The sequence below is a fragment of the Poecilia reticulata genome, linkage group LG16 (genome assembly GCF_000633615.1).
Source record: "Poecilia reticulata strain Guanapo linkage group LG16, Guppy_female_1.0+MT, whole genome shotgun sequence".
Classification (NCBI taxonomy): domain Eukaryota; kingdom Metazoa; phylum Chordata; class Actinopteri; order Cyprinodontiformes; family Poeciliidae; genus Poecilia; species Poecilia reticulata.
The window spans coordinates 10,244,153-10,263,407 of record NC_024346.1 but is presented as its reverse complement, the minus strand read 5'-3'; the positions used below and the strand labels follow the sequence as shown (position 1 = coordinate 10,263,407).

Sequence of the window (19,255 nt, the reverse complement as noted above, 5' to 3'; positions counted from 1 at the left end):
ATATATATGAGAAATCTGTCCAGACCACCAGTGTATGAATAGTCTTTCATGTTTTATGTTAATTTTGCTTTTTTCACTTTTCTGTTACAACTTTATCTTGAGTATATTGATCAACTTTATCTTATTTTCAAGTTCCTTGAAGATAAGTGCAGCTTGAGTAAATAATATGTTGCCTTTCGTGCACATATATGAATATTTTGAAATTATTCACCCCCTTGGATGAATAATTTCACTTTATTGCTTTTACAAATTCATCGTGATCAACAAAAATCAGCTTTTCTTGACAGAAAAAAAGATACAAAAAAACTTTTCAGTGTTTAAGTAAATTCATTTACTGACTTGATTTATACATAATAAGGGCAATTGAATAAGAAAAAAAAATAGCATAACTCAAATGATTCCATAATTATTCACACCCTTTAAAATAACTGACATAATTCAGCAGAGGTCCAGCCAAGTCTCACAGTAAGTGTAGTGGAAATCAGCTGAGTACAGTGCCTGCCTCTCAATGAACTGTGTAAAGACACCTGTGTAGCAGCCATACAGCATGAAGACAAAATAAGATTCTCCTCAAATTAGAAAGAGAATGTTATTGAAAAGCATAAGACAAGGGGTGAATATTAAAAAAATCTCTAAGGCACTGAACATCTCCTAAATATTTATACAATCTCTTATTTTATGTTTTAAATTTTAATTTGATAGTTGCCATTTTGTAGAAAAGAGTTTTCACTTTTACTTTGATGGGTTTTATTGTGGGTAAATTGTTTCGCCCTAATTGTAAAATATAGACATTTTAAATTAATATAAGTAAAGAATATGATTACAAAACTTTAAAAAAGAAACAGTTTTCCAAATATATTTTTTTTCCTCATAAAACTTGTGAAACAAACTAATACTAAAATGTCATTCAAGTGGGAGTACATCATAACCATATTTATAAAATAAAAAATACAGTATTATAAAACTTCTAAATGTTTTTTAAACCACTGAAGTAAATGTAAATGGTTTCTATTCTGCTCAAGACCTGTACTCTGTATCTAGCTTGACTTTTTTAGTGAACAAAAAAATTAACATATTTAGTAAACCCTTAAATGTCAAAAAAAAAAATCTGTTGTCATTCAAGCAAAATATACTGCAAATAGTCTTGAACTATAAATTAACTTCACAACACTCATTAGAAGAATTTAAAGTTGCTTATTTGATTTAGACCTCAATCCATTTCTAAATGTCTGAGTTATGATTCTGAGAAAGATCTGTGAAAATTTGATGCCATGACAATTTTGAGTCACTGTAATGCAGAGAGTCAGTATAAATGTGCATAAAAAACAGGCTTGCATTTGTGCCAAAATGGCAACAGTCAATCACACTAAATAAAACATGTCTGTTAGTCACATTTTAGTTTTCAGTTTAGTCTGAAGTATGTCAGATGAAACCAATGTAAACAACAATGTAAATTAAATTAACCCAACTTGAAATTGTAAATAATGTTGTTACTTTATACAAGAACTTTATATAAGTTTTCTAAATTTTAAAATGTGTATTGTAAAATTTAAATATATTTAGCTTTGAAATTATTCATGATTCAACCATCTATCTGTGACAAAAACGTTTGTTTGCAAGCAACGTCATAGAGTTCAGCGTAAACTGCCCCCTACTGGCCAACAAGTTTAAGCTTACCAAAAACAGCTGGCGGTCAGTCAGTCTGACAGAAAATGCCTATCTACAATATGAGATCTTCACGCGTAGAAAAGTAATAACATCAAATAATAAAAAGAGTAATAAAACAATTTAAGTATTAAAGTTTTGGTTTTATCTGGGAAGAAAATTACAGTGACTTATCTGTATATTATTATCATCAATTGCTGTCATTTTACCAATATTTCTACAGTAGCTACTTAATTGCTACTTACAATCTTTGCAACCCAAATAATAGTTTATGCTGATTAGTTCATCTGTCTTTTAATTACTAGTGTTATTTTTTTTTAAGCCTGCAGTGCAGTAGATGATAGCAAAGTGGAGTTTATTTAGGTCAAATGAGGATGCCAGTGATAGTGCATAGAAGTTTCTCTTTTAAAAAGGATTGAGAAATACTGGATGAGTGATGATGGAGCTGGGGATGAAGACAGCTAACGATGTTGACATAACTAAATTAGTTGAGGAAGCTGAGGATTTGCCACCAAATTCCATGACAAAAGAAAGCAACTATTGTATATGTGCAAAAAATCAGCTTCATTGTGCTGACTTGATTTTGTTAACTGTGCTGGCAAACATTTCTAACGATTTTTATGTAACATCACCAAGATCATTGATGATGTTTTATTCCACAAAGCACTGTGCAATAGAACTGCATCCAGTACCCATAGTATTTTCATCTTTTGGAAGGATGGAGAACTGTTCTACGTTCAAAGTTAGGTCAGCCCAATTAAAAGTTACAACACTGATTAACTGTATTAGAAATGTTAGTTCTTAGACTCCCTCTGAGAAGCCTTAGTGATAAGACTCAGAAAAGTAGGTAGAAGGTCTCTGTCTAGCAACAACAGGTAGATTGAACAGACACTGAGCTGATCTCATATGTCTGCTTGCAAGAATTAATAAAGTGTTGTTTAAGTGAAAATCACAAATCTCTGCCTGGTAACTAAAAGTGAGAGTTTATTAGGGGAAAGTCCTTTTTTATGTTATTTTCTCTATTGTCAATACTTTAACGAAAACAACTCCCAACATTTTAATTACACATAATCAATGTACAGCAAACATTAACATGGTGATATATTTGAGTCAATTTAATGTAGACATTACAAAAAAATGCGTATTAACGAGTTATTGCTTTTTAATCTTTGGATAGTTTATTTTTGCAACTCTAATCATTTAACAAATGTGTTTATTGTATCTTTTGTCAGACAAAATTTCTGCCTTATCTTTGTTTATTTATCTCCCTTTAACACTAACTACACCCGGAAGTTCCAGTCAAAAATAACCACCTTGATATTGTCAAATGAGGGTGGTTAATGTGAAATTTCACATTCCTGCGCTTTTATATAATTTAATATTGTTAAATGTTACATTTAAAAAATCGTGCCTAAAAAGAAGCGTTAAGTTGAAGGAAAACTTTTTTCATCTTACGGTAGTAAAAATTTTCAAGCTCAATTTTCACCCGTGTCGTTTTTTTTGCTCATTATGTTTTATTCCGACTGTTCTATCTTTTTTCACCCCCATAAAAGTCACATTCTTACTGGGTTCATGCCCATATTCTGAAAATCTCCTACCGCGTGACAGGAAGTCGTCAGTGAACTTCAGTGCGGAAGTGGTCGTCATCGTAAGATCTTGTGAGTTGGAGGCTGAGCTGAGAAATGTGAGGAAACGGCCGCAGCTTTGGCAAAAGAACAACTTGTGCTTCGGATGTTTGAATGAAAGAAGGTGTCTCCACTAACGGTGAGTGCTTTCTGAAGGATATAGTCTGTATTTGTGCTTTTTTTAGTCCCTGTGCAGCTCAAATCATTGCATCTCCCCGGAGCTTGGCTGGCAGTTGACGGTCTGAAATCAAATCAGTGTCTGCATATGTAATATAATATCACAGTAAATTTGGTTCCTATATATGGTTCCTCAGTGACGTATTTTTAGCAGATTGAACGGATTATATTTTGTTGATTCATTAATTGGTGAAAGAGGTTTTTATATTTACATTTTCAGATCGTTTGAAACCTAAAAATGTCGTGGATACGAGAAGGTGAATTAAATCTGCTTGAAAAGATTTCTGCTAATATCCTCATGGTAAGTATGTGTGCATCTGCTCAGTCTGTGATTGTAAATCAAACACATATTTCTCGTTTTTACATTTTTAAAATAAAGCATGACCTACTTACTTTGTTCTAAGAGATTGCATAGCCCTTTAGGGATCCCTAAAGATATATATAATCCCTAATGAATTTTGGAAAACACTTATAAGTACTATCTTGCATTATGTTGTTTTACTTTGTTGGAGCTAGAAATGTCATGATTCATATGCAAGTTTGGTAATCCAGAATAGAAATAATTGATCTAACTGTCCAATATTTACTCCAGAATTAATACTGAATAAAGTTCATGGGAAAAAAAATCATACATTTTTAATTTTGCAATCCTCTTTTGAATATGACACACTTTGATTGATTTTAAGTTATAAAACATGTGCGAAACGTGACTACTGCTAGCGCAGCCTTAGGGAAGAGATGTAATTTCATCTTTTGGTTTCTTTACAATGACACGTTTGTTTTTACACAAAATATGCTTTTGTCAGTCCAAGGAAAAGTCAGTGATTTAAACCTTTAGTTGCTGTGGTGTTCTCTCTCTGATCCATAAAATGGCAACAGCAAATATGTGTAACCCTGACTGAAGTATGAAAACACTTGTAGTAATAGCCTGGTAATGTCCAGGGCACATCATAAATAATGTAGGAAAGATTTCAAACTATTTCATTCAACAATTCTAAATACTTTGATCACTACTAAGAGTATGGTTGAAATATTCCCCCCCCCCCCCCCGTTTTCCTCCTTTTCTCTCTGCTTTTTGGTTCTGTCCTACATCCAAGAAGCCTCTATTATAACTCTTTAGGAATTTGGGGTCATAGTTCAAGTGTTATGCCAATCAGCAGCATCAGTTGTAAAATGAATATCCTGTTGCCATTATAACAACTGTCTAGAGATAAAAATAAAAGAGTATTAAAAGAATATTTCATGCTGCACAGCATCCAAAACCAAAGGGAATAATTGTAAAAAACATGCAACGCCTAAATTGAAAAAAATTGAGTCAACAAAAGAACAAACCAAAACTAACATAGCAGAGTTACCCCAACATGCTGCTACCATGAGTGGTGCTATGCTATTAATATATATTTCAATAATAGAAAATAATAAGGTGAATTGAAGATCCATCCATTTTCTTTACACCCTTGTCCCTCAGTGGGGTCGGGAGGGTTGCTGGTGCCTATCTCCAGCTAACATTCCGGGCGAGAGGCGGGTTCACCCTGGACAGGTCGCCAGTCTGTCGCAGGGCAACACAGAGACGTACAGGACAAACAACCATGCACACACACTCACACCTAGGGACAATTTGGAGAGGCCAATTAACCTGATGGTCATGTTTTTGGACTGTGGGAGGAAACCGGAGTACCCGGAGAAAACCCACGCATGCACAGGGAGAACATGCAAACTCAATGCAGAAAGACCGGGGCCGGGAATCGAACCCAGAACCTTCTTGCTGCAAGGCAACAGCTCTACCAACTGCGCCACTGTGCAGCCGTGAATTGAAGATGTCTTTTTTAAAATGTATTCATTTTTAGTTTTGCTTTTTCTTTATAAAAAACGTTTGTATTTGCTTAATTTCTTCTTTTTTTAACCCATTAGCCATTTCACATATTGCAATACTATGCAGGCTCGTATAGTTTGCCTTTGCTCCAGTAACACATTCTGCAAGTCCTATCTTTGCACAATATCTGTTTTAAAAAAAAAGATATTTCTGTCATAGTTAGAACAGACCCTCAACCTCAGACCATTACTGAAATCCAAAGAATTGTTTCATCCAAATGTCTAAATATCTCTGGGACAGTTTTTTTTTTTTTTTTTAGATTCTAGGATATCTAAGAAGGGACTCTTATTGAACCAATGATTTAAAAGTTTAAATCATTGGATTTAAAAGTTTACTTTTGTTTCATGTTTTTGGGTCAACAAAGAAAAATAACTTCCAGTTCAGTCAGTTCATGTTTTTGCCAAATTATTACGGCAATGTGACTAAAATAGCAACGTTAAAATGATTCCACTGCTCCTCGTTGTGTTCCCCCAGGCAGGACCAATGCCCAAACATGTGGCCTTCATTATGGATGGTAATCGACGTTTTGCACGTAAGAAAAAGCTGGAACGCCATGATGGCCATATGCAGGGATTCAACAAGCTGGCAGAGGTGGGTTTTTGTAGTTTATTTCAGAAAACACATTGCGTCAGCACATATTTAAATTGTTCATGCAAGTTTTACTCCTTGCCCGTTATTTTCTGAACCAGACCTTACGTTGGTGCAAACACCTCAACATCCCAGAAGTGACAGTGTACGCCTTCAGCATCGAGAACTTCAAACGCTCTAAAGAGGAGGTGGATGGGCTGCTGGATCTGGCCAGACAGAAGTTCGAGAGGCTGTTGGAAGAACAGTGAGATGAAAACGAAACATTTCCACTGTGCTGTTTGGTGACAGAGTGACATTAGGACATCATATGATTCACAGCTTCCTCAAAATACACATAGACCAGTAGTGTGTCTTTTCAACCAAAGATTTTTCTGCTGTGTGTGTATTGTAATGCTCTCAGCCAAAATGAACCAGGTTAAATTAAATGAAATTCTAAACACTGAAATGGATTTGGATAAAAACGTGTTTCTCTGAAGCCAGAACTCACTCCTGCTGTGGGTGTTTGATAAGCTGAGGACTAATGTCAGGATGACCAAGACAAATATTGCTTGCCTGAACATGGGGGCTGTTGTTGCCATTCACAGATATTGACTCTCACGTTGTTGCAAAATGCCAGAATAAGGGCTTGACCATTTTGGTGGCCATTAGTTGCTTTAGATGGTTAATTTTTCATATTTCTCACTCTTTCAAAAAGCAGACCTTTTTATTCACTTCTATGAATCTTGTTAAATGTATTCATTTGTTCATTTTTTTTATCAGCTTAGATGTTTTTCTTAAAGATCTTTGAATTTGTTCAGCAGAACACGAGTATCATTTTAGAAATTAGCTCAATTAGCAAATGGAGAAATTAAAAACAATATTTGATATTTTGACTGCAGTCTTATGACAATAAAAGTAGAAATACACCCATTAAAAATTTTTATTCATTTTTTTAATTATAATTATTTAATGCTTTGAACTGAAAATATGTTGCTAAGTGTTTTGGTGCAAACTACTATTTGCACTGTAAATTGATGAATATTTCCTAGACTGACTGGTGTGTATTTAGAGGGGCTTGTAGGTTGAAAAGTTTTAAGACATCTGATGTATTTTTTTTACATTATACTGATGTACCCTTTCTCTGGCATTGCTCATTTTTATTATAATTTTATCAGCATTTAAAAAAATACCTACACAAAATTAACCAGCTTTTCCCACGCGACATCTGAGTGTGATATCCAGCCAGCCATTTCTGCTCTTTGTGTTAATCTTCTTGCTTCCTTTTCTTTGTATTTTTCTCTCCTCTCAATGCCTCTTTTTGTTTTCCAGGGAAAATCTGGAAAAACACGGTGTTTGTATCCGGGTGCTGGGTGACTTGAATATGCTGCCGTTAGACCTTCAAGAAGTTATTGCCAAAGCTGTGGTAATGACAAAGAACCACAATAAGTATGCCTCAACTATTTCTACTTCATCATTAAATAACACTTTGTTAAAATGTTATAAATGACTTAGACAAATGAAATGTTTGTTTTCCAGATGTTTTCTCAACGTGTGCTTTGCCTATACGTCAAGATATGAAATCACCAATGCGGTCAGGGAAATGGCTTGGGGAGTGGAGCAGGGCCTGATCAAAGCAAGGTGAGCAATGCACCAGACACTTGTGGGTTAGTCTTGTCAATACTACATGTTTAATAGCATTTGGAAAGATAATCCACGAAGCTGTGGCTTTAACAAGCTGCTTTTGTTTCTGTCATACTCAGCGATGTTTCGGAGGCGTTGCTAAGCGAGTGCCTGTACAGCAGTAACTCTCCCAATCCCGATTTGCTCATCCGCACCTCAGGAGAGGTGCGCCTCAGCGACTTCCTCCTGTGGCAGGTATGGGACAAAAGTGATCAGTATTCTATAGGTTTTTAGAAATTACGCAAGACACCTGAAATGACATGAAGTAATTTACAAACTTGACAAAAAGCTGTACTGTTTGTGGGTGCTGCTGAATGAGAAAGTTGTAACCAGCAGTTAGGCATGTATTTCAGGTTCTGTAGCTGAAAACCTGTCTTCACAGGCAAACGAAATACAACATGAAGCGGCTGTTGCGTTCTGAATCAGACCTACTATATTTAAAGAGCTAAAATTAAAACATTTGTATAACATTTGGTGCTGGTGAGAAGTCATTGTGGGCATAGTTATTTTAATTTGGATTTAAACACATATTTGAACCATTTTAGGGTGGTTATACAGCTACAAGGAATAAAAAAAAAACTAGAATTAGACAAATTTGAAAATATTGCAAACTTTCTTTAACCTCCATGATCAAAATTAGAAATGTCTATTATATGGATATTGCAGAACATCCACTAAAATTTACTTAAAAGTCCTTCTGTAAGTTGTACCTCAAGCTAAAGCTTCTAGTAGCCATCAGGAAAAACTCTTGTTTGGGTTCCAGTAACAAGACCAGCTCTTAAACATCGTCCAGAAACTTTAATTTGTTTTGAGAAGAATATTTCATAAACCTAATTGTAGCTTTTTTAAAAAATACATTCTTAAACACATTTTGGGAACATTTTTGTGAGACAAACTTGAACAATTTAATGGTAGTCCAGGTTCTTTTTATGCAAAATAGCCCTGTAGCATGATGCTAACACCCCCCTTCTTCACAGTTGGTAGGAGGTTCTCAGGTCTTAAAGCCTTACTTTGACTCCTCCAAATAGATTTCTTGTCATTTTGGGCAAACAGCCAAATCTCTGTCTCATCTTAAAATTAAACCTTTGTTTTGAAGACATTTGGCTTGTTCATCTGGCCAGCTGCAAAATTCCAGTCCTACATAAAGATTTTGTTTTTGGAGAAGGCTCTTCCTTCTTAGTCGATTTCTTTCCATGGAGATGATAAAAAACGCCTCATGGTGTACAGATACACTTGAAGCTTTTTGTAGTTTATGATATTGAACCTTGGTGGTTCCTGAGTTGTTACTAATGATTCTTGTCAATTTCTTTTAATTGAGAATAACAGTTTAATTGATAATAACAGTTAAATCAATGTCTAAAACTTGGACACAATTGGATAGTTCAATAAACAATTGCAAATTATCTGGTCTAAACGCATTTTAAATGGGCTTTGTTGGTTGGTGGCTTCAGAATGTGTTATTCAGGTGATAAATATTAGAGGGTTTGTATTAACATGGTGATAAAGAACAGTGATGTTATTTTGAGCTTCTATGTATAATTCTGCATTGATTTGAGAAAATCCACAATAAGTTAAAATCTCTTCAGTCATTTAAGTTGTTTTGTAATCATTACACCCTAAACATAGAGCAGTTCAGATTATCTTCAAAAGCCCTTAGTGAAATCCATACCCATACAGCACCTATACAGCAATGGTGCTGTATGTTTTAAAAATATTTACTATGTCCATGTAAGAGGTTTAGGCTTTATTATTTCTGAAGATGTAAACTGATTGCCTTATTTAATGCTAGAAACATTTAAAACACATTCAACTGAAACAGATTTTTTTTAACTACTCTTTAAATATTACCAGGAAAATCACCCAGGAAAGCAGTTTAAGGAATATTATTCAACATCTTTAGATTGCCACTTAACAGTGAATGCTTTCAGTGCTGTATTGAAAGTATTCATTTCAGTTAAATGCTGCAAGCAAGCTTAGGTTTCATACCAAACGCCAAACAATATAACTTTTGAAACTGAGAACAATTTAAATGAATTACCTTTGTTTTTATGTTTCCCTTCTCTCCAGACATCCCATTCCTGCCTAGTGTTTCAGTCGGTTCTGTGGCCAGAATACTCCTTCTGGAACCTGTGTGAAGCTATAGTACAGTACCAGTTAAATCATAAATCCATCCAGGTAATTCCTCATGTTGCACACAATTTGTTTTTGACTTGATGAGAAATGTGGCTCTGAAACGAGTTTGCACGAAGAGAAGCAAGAGAACAGGGACATTTTGGTATTGTTACAGAATTTCTGAAGCATATTAACACCCGTCTCCCCCGGGTGATGTTGATGAAGTACTATCGCCAAGTGTCAGATAGTGGAGGTGGAACAATACCTGTCACGTCACTTGGTGCCTAAGCAGATGGAGAGTTCAATAAGTCAGACTGACTCGTCTCTCATCAATGCCGTCTTCCAGCTTGTGTTCAGTCCCCTTGGTAACCACTTGCCGTATTTCTAGGTGTTGGTCATTTATGGTTCTTTTCACCACTTTCATTACTGCTTTGGGTTTTCACTTAAATACTCACCAGAGCATCAGGATTCAGGATTTGCATCTGACTCCCCACTTTGTTGGATGGATGGAATGATCTTTGCTGTCAGCTTGTGGCTGGATGCAGCAATGTGGTTAAAGAGTTAGTCTAAAATAAAAACAGCTGTCTAATACTCATGAGTTTATGTACTCGAATATATATATATGAGAGCAATGTCACACTGAATGCTAGATGTTCCTAGTAAATTCTCTTTCTGTAAATCTGTTGTGGTGGAATAACAATCTGACCTGGAAGTTTAACTCTTGTGTTGAATACCTTGTTTTAATATATTTAACACCTGACCCTGTGCTTTTAATTATTCTTTTATGATCTTTATTTATACATATTCAAGGCTTGAGGTCTCATTTTCAAGAGATGTTTATGCCATCATGCAGTATATTCTTAGACTCGTTAAAAAGGGGCTTTGCAAACACAATTGCGATTTTCTAACACATTGTCACATCTAAATTATAACCAAAATGACAGGCACCTTAAATTTATAATAAAATATAATGTTGAAATGTTCTATTTGCATTTTTTACATTGTAAAAAGGTGATGAAACCGACTTAAACAACTTTGTGGTGCTAAATAGGAGGATAATCTGTTATCAGACTATCTTGAAATGTATATTGAGACCTTTCTAATTCCTGAATATTTTTCAGAAAAAAATTATTTAACTTGCTTATTTGCAGTGGAAATTATCACCCCTCCCGTTTGATGTTTTATTTTCAAGCTATTTAATTTTGTACATGGAGACTGTCTGCACTGCAATAATACTAGAGGCAGGTAAAAGATGATGACCTTTGGCTCGTGACGGTTTGAAATTATTATTTGGACCTGATCACTGAGGCAAATCCTACGTCTTTACTAAATCCAGGATTTTGTTTTTGATACGTTGCAGAAAGCCAGAGAGCTCCATCGAGAGGAACAGGCCCTCCAGCAGCTGGAGGCAGATTGTGCCTGCATAGCAGAACACCTGCAGCATCAGGGGAACGGAAAGCCAGCCGATGCCCAAAGAAGACAAGAGGCACTGCAGCACTACACTGTCGCCCGGGAAGAACGAGTTCAGGACTTCCTGCAAGCACTGAAGCACAAGAGAGACACTTTCTTTACTAACTTATGCAGTGAAACCGTCCTGACCTAGGAAAGTTTTAAGGAACTAATCTACAGGTGTAGTAGGAATAAAACACCTCCAGTCGTTTTCTCAAAATCACTTCCGAGGACCAAGGAAGCGCAAACAGCGATTGGAGGTGGTTTTATGTCGTTGCTGATTTGTATAAAACAAGAGGACAATGTTTACCCCTATGGGGCTGTAGACTAATGGTTATATATTTATGATTGTAGATTTGCAAAAATCTAACATGCGGAAATGTCTGGTCAAGATGTAGTAAAATAGTTGTGCAAACTGTCTGTGAAATGCATGTCGTTGATTGAAAAGTCAAAGGTGAGTGAAAGCCACGATCTCTCCAGCACCTAATGCATTTCGGTATTTTTGTTGCTGAAAGTGTTGTTTGTCGAGTGTGTTTTTTTAAAGACAACTATATTTTGACCAGCTTTCTCAAACAATAAATTGAGAACTATATACGAGAAACTGATTATTTTATATTAGGATTTTAGTCATTTTCCATTCTTTGTCAGCTTCATATAATTATATTATTACAATTTGTTTTATAGATTTCAGAAGAATAAATGAAGCAAGGTTGAAGTATGCTCTCTTGCAATGCCTTCCAAAAGTATTAATTCCCTTTGGACTGTTTCCCATTTTGTCAAGTTACAACCATTTTAATGTATTTGTCAACAGAAAGTAATGCATATTTGTGGATAGAAAAGAAAATGCAAGTCATGTCTAAACTTATGGAGAGGTGTAGAGCAGGATTATATTATGAAACAATAATCCAGCCTTTCAACATCTAAAAGGGAAATTCAACTGCAAATGTTGATCTCTGCAGCTCCTCCAGAGTTGAGCCCTCCACAAACCTGCAGTTCACGACTAAGAAATGTGGAAGAAATTGATCTGGTCAGATGACACTGAAATTTAGTGACTTATCTGGCTATAAAAATGCTGTGCATCACTTTGAACATACTACATCCACAGGAAAACTGTGGTGGCAGCAACATGCTGTATGAATAAATTTTTTCAGCAGGGATGGGAAAGATTCCCAGAATTGCTTAAAAGATGATTGATGCTTAAGTATTAGTAATATAGAAGAAAGCTAGAAAGACTAGAGTGGAACTGATGTTTGTCATACAAAAAGGGCAACAAGAAGCAGAAGGGGCTGCAATGGAGTAGTTCGACAGATTTTACAGAGAAAAATGTTTACAAATGTCAGTGTCTGGGCCCAGAGGAGACATAGCTCAAATGAAGAACAGCTGTATTCACAGAAAGGTGGTTACATGCCTCACTTTTCAGTTTTGTAAATTTTTGAAAACCTTTTTTTTTTCTTTGTATTGGTCTATGTCAAAAGTTCCCAATAACATAATGAAGTTTTAATATAAAAGGCCGAATATAAGTGGATTTGTAAACCCGTAATTCATCAGCAACATGTAGTAAGCGCCATTTTCATTTTACGTAAATTTTTTTCCGAGAAGACCCTAATTCAGTCGAAACCACCGGCACAGCGCCCCCGTGAGGCGAAGGTCAGACTTTCACCAGTTCGCTTCCTGCCTCTTTAACAAGTGGGAGGTCCCTGGAACCACGTGTCACGTTTCTGTCCAATGACAAACGTCGAAATAGAAAACTGGTTCAAACCGGTTTCGTTCTTATATTTCACTGTATAAACTACAAAAACATTCGTTTCTATTATACATTCGCCATTTTACACTGAGACTGCACGGTCGACGTGTGACATCTCTTCGAAAAAAAGCTTGTTTTTGCGGCTGTATTTTTTCAGCTTTCTTTTGACTTCCAGCCAATACCATGGGAAAAGCAAAGGTAGGATTTTTATTTTTATTGTATTTAGTTTTTTTGAGTCTTCTTGTAGGATTCGTGACGGTGTCTTGAGGTTAACGTTGGGCTGCATTTATTTTTTTCTGCATCAGAGGAACGTCATCATCTCTAACAAACGTTATAGCAATGGCGGACGGGCAGCAGAGACCTGTTCAAGCGTTGTCTTAGTCGTCGAAAATTAAAGTGTTGGTCGTCGATAAATGCCTAAAATATTCACCAACTGGTTTTAAAACCTCAGACGGCGTAGATATAATTGATTTTACTTTTAGTCAGGCTCGGACTACATTCTCTTCTGACATTGCGCTGTGCTGATTAAATCCTGTCATCGTCTGCTTTTTTCCCTCTCTGTGGCAGTAGGCTGGGCAAAAAAAAATTGACAGGTTGCACCCAAAGACCAACTTTTCATGCATCGAGTTACGCTATTCTTTCGTAATCACAACAATAGGAATCCAAGCGGCCAATATATATTTTTGCAAATATACATTTTGGGTGGTTGGTTGAGTTTTAAGATGCTTTTAGCAACCTGCAAATTTGAGGAAGGAGTGGGGGAGGGTAAATGAAAATGATAAATTTTCATCTGGTTGGAATGATTAAATTGCACTCCTATTCTTCATAGAGATTCAACAATGTTGTAAATGTTCATGTTAGTTGAATTTGATCATCATTGTATGCAAATCATCAATTGCGCCCTTTATATTAGACAATGCGTATTAGTAATTTACGCAAATTCATCTCTAAAGAACGTGTAGCAAAATATTGACCTAAGTAAAGACGTAGCTTTGCTATTTTTAACTGAACTATGGAAAATTTTATGGTTTTCTTAAAAATATTTAATTTAATCGTCATAGCATGTTAATAACTACTTATGAGAACTACTAAGATTCGCGGTTAAAAACAAAAACATCTAAATTGTATTTGTGGTTTGCAGATTCGTTTTCCCTTGCATTTCTTGTGTAGCTGAAGATTAGTAAAGTAGTAATCTTATCAGTTTCCCCCTGCAGCTGTCCGTAGGCGCGCACTGATACAAAACAAAGGAAGCTGTCAGGGCGCCAAAGCGCTGTCATGGTGACAGGACAGCCCAAGTTTGAATTCAAAAATGCGCGGGAAGTCCTTTGTGACTTTCAAGTTCAGCAGCTCGTTACAAGTTAACTGTGTGCACTTTGATTTAAGTTTCCTCTGATTGTGTTTTTTTTTTTTTTTTTTGTCTGATAATAAAATTGATGTACAACTGGAGTTCATGTAGTTTAAAGATGATTTTGCTGTATGAATGTTAATACTGCGCTTTTTTTTTTTTTTCTTATAGCAAACCGTTCCCCCTGAGGTTTGTCTTTTCTACTTTATGCTTTATTTTAGTTTGTTTTATTGTTTTCTTTTTTGACAAACTATTTGACTTTTCTTTGGTTTTCATATTTAAATGAACTAAAACTCCTTTATGTATTTAAACTTTAAATATATCTTTTGTCTGTAGCAAAGAAGAACCTCCCCACGACTGGCACTGGTAAGATTTTATCTTGGAGAGCAGTTGTACCGCTTTTTTTTTTTTTTCCCTTGCACTTACTTTTTAAAGTTTTTGCACAAAATCACCTCTATGTAATGTCAAAATAGTAACAAGCTTTTTTATGGAATAATAGGAGCCTTCTGAAGGGTGACTCACTGTATAAACTAGTTTGCCTTTCTTTCCAGTCATAATTATTATTTTTTTCTTATTCAGAAACCGAAGGCAGCCCCCGTGGAGACTAAGAAAAAAGCTGCTCCAAAGGTAACTAATTTCATAGCAGATGGTTTTATTGAAGAAAGTAATAAAATGTCTTTGATTCAATTAATTTAAAGTGTCGTTTTTTTATACAGTTGCTGTAAATGTAAATTTACTACTTTGTTTTGCAGAAGGCACCAAAAGCAAAGAAGGCCAAGCCAGCTGAGAATGGGAACACCAAGGCTGAGGTATGTTTCTGTTTTGACAAATACCTACCCTAAATTTTATTATTGATAGACATTCTTTATAAAATGCAGTTATTTTTGGTTAAGATATTAACATGAACCACAAGATTTATTTTGAATTAACTTGCTCTTAAGATATTAACAGTTTCACACACTGATTTCTATTGTTGTCCCAGAAGTTTGAGTTTAATTGTTCTGTAGGACAAAGTTGTTTATTCTTGTTGTCTTTTTTTTCCCCCTCAGGAGCCAAAGGCTGAAGCCACCGAAACCAAATAAATAATGGTTGAAGATGTGCTCACTCTGTGTACTTGGTGATTGTACAGTTTTAAATAAGTATTTTTTACCAAGTTTTATATTACAAATATGTCATTTATAGGTTTGTTCTGGGCTTGCACTCAATGTAACAAGACTTTGTTTTCACATTCATATCCATTTTATTTTTTTTTATCAACTTTAAAATGATTACCGTCCATATCTTGTAGGCGTGGCATTTTAGTTTGTCTAATCTGTTTTTGTTTTTTTGAAACTGCTGATGGATAGATATTTTCAAGTCGGGTTTTGAATCTAATTTTAAACATAAGGCAGCTAAAATGTAGTAAAACTTACAGGAGAATAGGAACTTTGCCTTTCATCTCCCTGTATTTTAATGTTTGACTAATAAACAGTTGCTTACCAAATTATTTAAAGCGATGTATGTCAACGTAAGATCTAGTCAGTTATAATGCCACATAAATTTAGTGTATTAGGTCAAACGTTTGGTAGATCCCCAAAACATGTACCATGTAAATCTGGTCTTCAGATTGGGAAAAAACAGTTGTTAACTTATGTTTCTGTAAGGGGAAGTGGAAGGTTTTTTTTCTGACTTCAGTGGTTGATCTAAATGTTCTTGAATAAAAAAACTTTAAAATGTTTGTTTGGTTTTCTTAGATGTGACTTTATTCATTTTAGGTGAATTGACTTGACAAAGACAACTGAACTACATTTAATGATGTGCAACTAAAACTATATTCAGTTTTCACAAGATTGCAGTGAGACAGTATACATACCGCCATTATTATGAGGTTATAACCACAGATATGTTACTGGATATTTTTATCCAGGCATGTAACAGGAATTTACAACATGTTTTCAAACATTTAGTGTATCCATCATTTATAATAATTGATTCTGAATTTTTTTTTTCTATTACTGGTGTTTACTTTAATGATGAAATAAAAATAAATTCTGAACTGATGGAGAAAGTTTAAAGAAATTAGACCAAATGTGGAAGAAAACTAACTGCAGACACTTGAAAACTAATAATCCTATATTCCTGATTTTAAAAAGCCAAATAGTAAAAATCAGAAACAAACATCAGAAGAAATATATCCATTCCTACTTAAGTGGATTACCCGAGTTCCCCTATCAAACCTTTGATGTGGCTGCGCTGTTTGTATTATTGTCTTACCTCAAGAACGTTCTGGGTTTGGATCCACGTCTATCTTTCTGCAAGATTCCCGAGTCCATATTTTTTTATGTCCTGTGATGAACTAACATAACTAATGTTATTTGGTGTTTTTTAAATTGTAATTAGCTATGAATGTATAACCATAGATGTCTGACCTGTATCTTGGTCTGTGATCGCCTGGAAACCTGTCCAGAGTATAACATGTCTCTACCCTGAGACTACTGGAGGTAGACGCAACCCTACAAGGATAACAGGACAGAGAGAAGGATAGATGGATCTAAAACCTAAAAAAAATGGTAGTAATTAGGTTTGAGCTAACATGTATTTTTGATATATAGTAATAATGTTTTAAATGAAGGTAAACACTTTTGATAGATGAGGTAAAATGTGGTGTTTTATTCCCTAAAGTGAAGTTACAGTTGTTACTGTCAAATACAGATTGTGTGTTTACATGCAGATAACATACATTAGAAATCAAAATAGCTTCCCAGATGTTTCCTCACATTTGGATTTGTGGTCTGCTAATCCTGAGTCCTGTTCTCGTCGCGTGTCACCAGCAGGGGGCAGTGTGCTGCCACATAAAGCAGATGTTCTTTGTTTCTTTAGCGGGATGCCTCTGCTGGCTTCCTCCAAGCTTAAAAGTCGGTCAAAAATGACGCGTTTGTTGTTTGCAAACACTTCGCTGAAATATCTTAAAGCAAATATAGTTTTCAAACGTGGCTCACTGAGTATTTTCTGTTATTTGCTGATTTTGAAGCGGGCTAAATTACGTGTTTGAAGGACAATAGAGGCGTAGTGTCAGATTATTTAGTGGAAAAGAATACATAGGACCTGTTAGTCTTGGAACTTACCTTTAGGAGACTTAAACCAAAGCTGTCACTTTTGATTAAATGTATGGTGTGAATTCTGATATATATGTTTGGGAACTCTTGTTTTTATGTAAATGTCCATATAGTGCATCCTATTGCTGTTTTCTGTGCATTTCATACAAAGAGATGAACTCAGAAGAGATCTGGGAGAACTCCAGGGGGAATAAGAAACTAGTCATATGCTTCACAAATCTGACACTTCACTGAAAAGAGGGACGAAGAAAACCTTTAAGAGAAAGTAACAGAAAGTTCATTTCATTGTGTCGTAGTGGGCACTTCAACCTTGTGAAGAAGGAGGTTTAGTCAGATGAGACAAAAATAAAAAATGTTGGCATGCAAAAATGACTGGTAGAAAACTAACACCCAAAGTTCAAACATGAACACACCGTTACCATCTTAAAATCTAGTAAGCTGAATATTGTCATCCTGGAAGAAAATCTGAAGTTCACCTTCCAGCACGATGATCTTAAACAGAGCTGTAACACAGTGGTTCAGATGAAAACATTTTTATGTGTCAAAGTCCAGCGTTCATTAAATTTGTTAAACGCTGTTGATGGACTTTAAACTGACCGAGTTTGAGCTATTTTTACAAAGAAGATGAGATTTCTTTTCAGTCTCATAGGAAGACCATTTTGCAGATTACGGTCAGACATACTGTAATTAAAAAGTCTTGCAGCTACGAACTAAATGAAGTTGCAAGTAAAATAAAATGTAAAATTCAAGTTCAGGGCACTTTGCTTTAGCTGCAGGTAAATTCATTCTGAGAAAATAAAAGGTTCAACTTGGTGCTTTTTAGTTTCCAAAGTTAGCACCGACAGTAGAAGCTAAAACCCAGATAAAGTAAGAATTGCATTACTGTGTGAAAACACAAGAGTCCGCACATTTCACTCCTTGTTCACTCGTTTCGTATTTAAACCCAAACACATCCCGGAGCGCCTGCTACCTAGAGGACATGTCACATGTGCGCGTATTTCTCCCACAATATTTCACACAAAGACAAAATGTTCCTCCGCAACACGGAGGTAGCGCGAGCCAACATTAAACGCGGACGAGCCCATTTCTCCTGTGCTGCGGGGGTCCGCATGAACAGAGGCATGTCTGAGCGCTCGCAGTGCCCCTCCCCTCTCACTTCTGCCACACACAACATGCATACCCAGCTTCCTATAAAATCTTTTCAAAGCGAACACTGTGTACCATTTAAGCGCAGGCTGGCCGAGCCCACAGCTGTCCCCCTGCACACACGCCCTGCCTCCGGCCGAACAGCTGCAGGTAAGCGGGACAGGATGGACGGGGAGGACGGAGACATGACTGATGAGTCTTCGGGAGTCTGCAGCGCTAAGTTTAAAACAGCTTCAGTGGACTCCCGCGTCCTGCTTTCTAGCTGCGCCAAAAAGTTCTGTTGTTTTTCATCCCAAACTTTTATTAAACGCGCTCTGACTTTTTTAAGCACAGTTCGTTTGCTTCAGAATAAACCCGGCTGTATTTGTTTTTGCGACTTTTTTAATAAGAAGGAATCAGCATCTTAATGTGTGTGTGTGTGTGTGTGCGTGTGTGTTTTTTTAAGTGGAAAGTGTTGCGCTCAGGTGAATTTAATCTAAGATGAGTTCATCAGTGGGAATCATTCCAGATATGGATATTTAAATGGGAGGAAATTTCCAAAAGTGCAGAATATAGCTTGAAAAAAGAAACCCCTACATGACATGTTTTTTTTCTTACGGTGGTAAAAGTTTGATTTGAAGAAGCAAAGTTAAACTTATGATTTGGTTTTGCTCAGTGTTTTCCAAAAAAGGGTTGTGCACTAAAGGCTTTGTTTCTGTCTTTCTTACCCAGATCGTCAGAAAACTATTAAAAGCATCCTAATCTGAAATTTACAGGTAGAAGAACAAAAACGTTTCA

General features: G+C 35.8%; 1 protein-coding gene and 1 long non-coding RNA gene across 2 annotated transcripts in view; both read left to right on the top strand.

The window, feature by feature from the left end:
- Nucleotides 1-11,740, top strand: part of dhdds (dehydrodolichyl diphosphate synthase) — a 12,197-nt gene extending 457 nt beyond the window's left edge. The window contains exons 2-10 of the mRNA XM_008431072.1: nt 3,274-3,429; nt 3,688-3,768; nt 5,815-5,931; nt 6,030-6,172; nt 7,237-7,353; nt 7,444-7,545; nt 7,668-7,782; nt 9,655-9,762; nt 11,060-11,740. Coding sequence (XP_008429294.1) covers nt 3,706-3,768; nt 5,815-5,931; nt 6,030-6,172; nt 7,237-7,353; nt 7,444-7,545; nt 7,668-7,782; nt 9,655-9,762; nt 11,060-11,302 — 1,008 coding nt within the window. The 5' untranslated portion in view covers nt 3,274-3,429; nt 3,688-3,705 and the 3' untranslated portion in view covers nt 11,303-11,740. The remainder of the gene's footprint in view (nt 1-3,273; nt 3,430-3,687; nt 3,769-5,814; nt 5,932-6,029; nt 6,173-7,236; nt 7,354-7,443; nt 7,546-7,667; nt 7,783-9,654; nt 9,763-11,059) is intronic.
- Nucleotides 11,741-12,889: 1,149 nt separating this feature from the next.
- LOC103477774 (uncharacterized) lies at nt 12,890-15,954 on the top strand. The gene is made up of 6 exons (XR_535693.2): nt 12,890-13,090; nt 14,409-14,426; nt 14,574-14,603; nt 14,817-14,864; nt 14,990-15,046; nt 15,287-15,954. It is a non-coding gene; the product is annotated as an uncharacterized LOC103477774 (long non-coding RNA).
- The last annotated feature ends 3,301 nt before the right edge of the window (nt 15,955-19,255 follow it).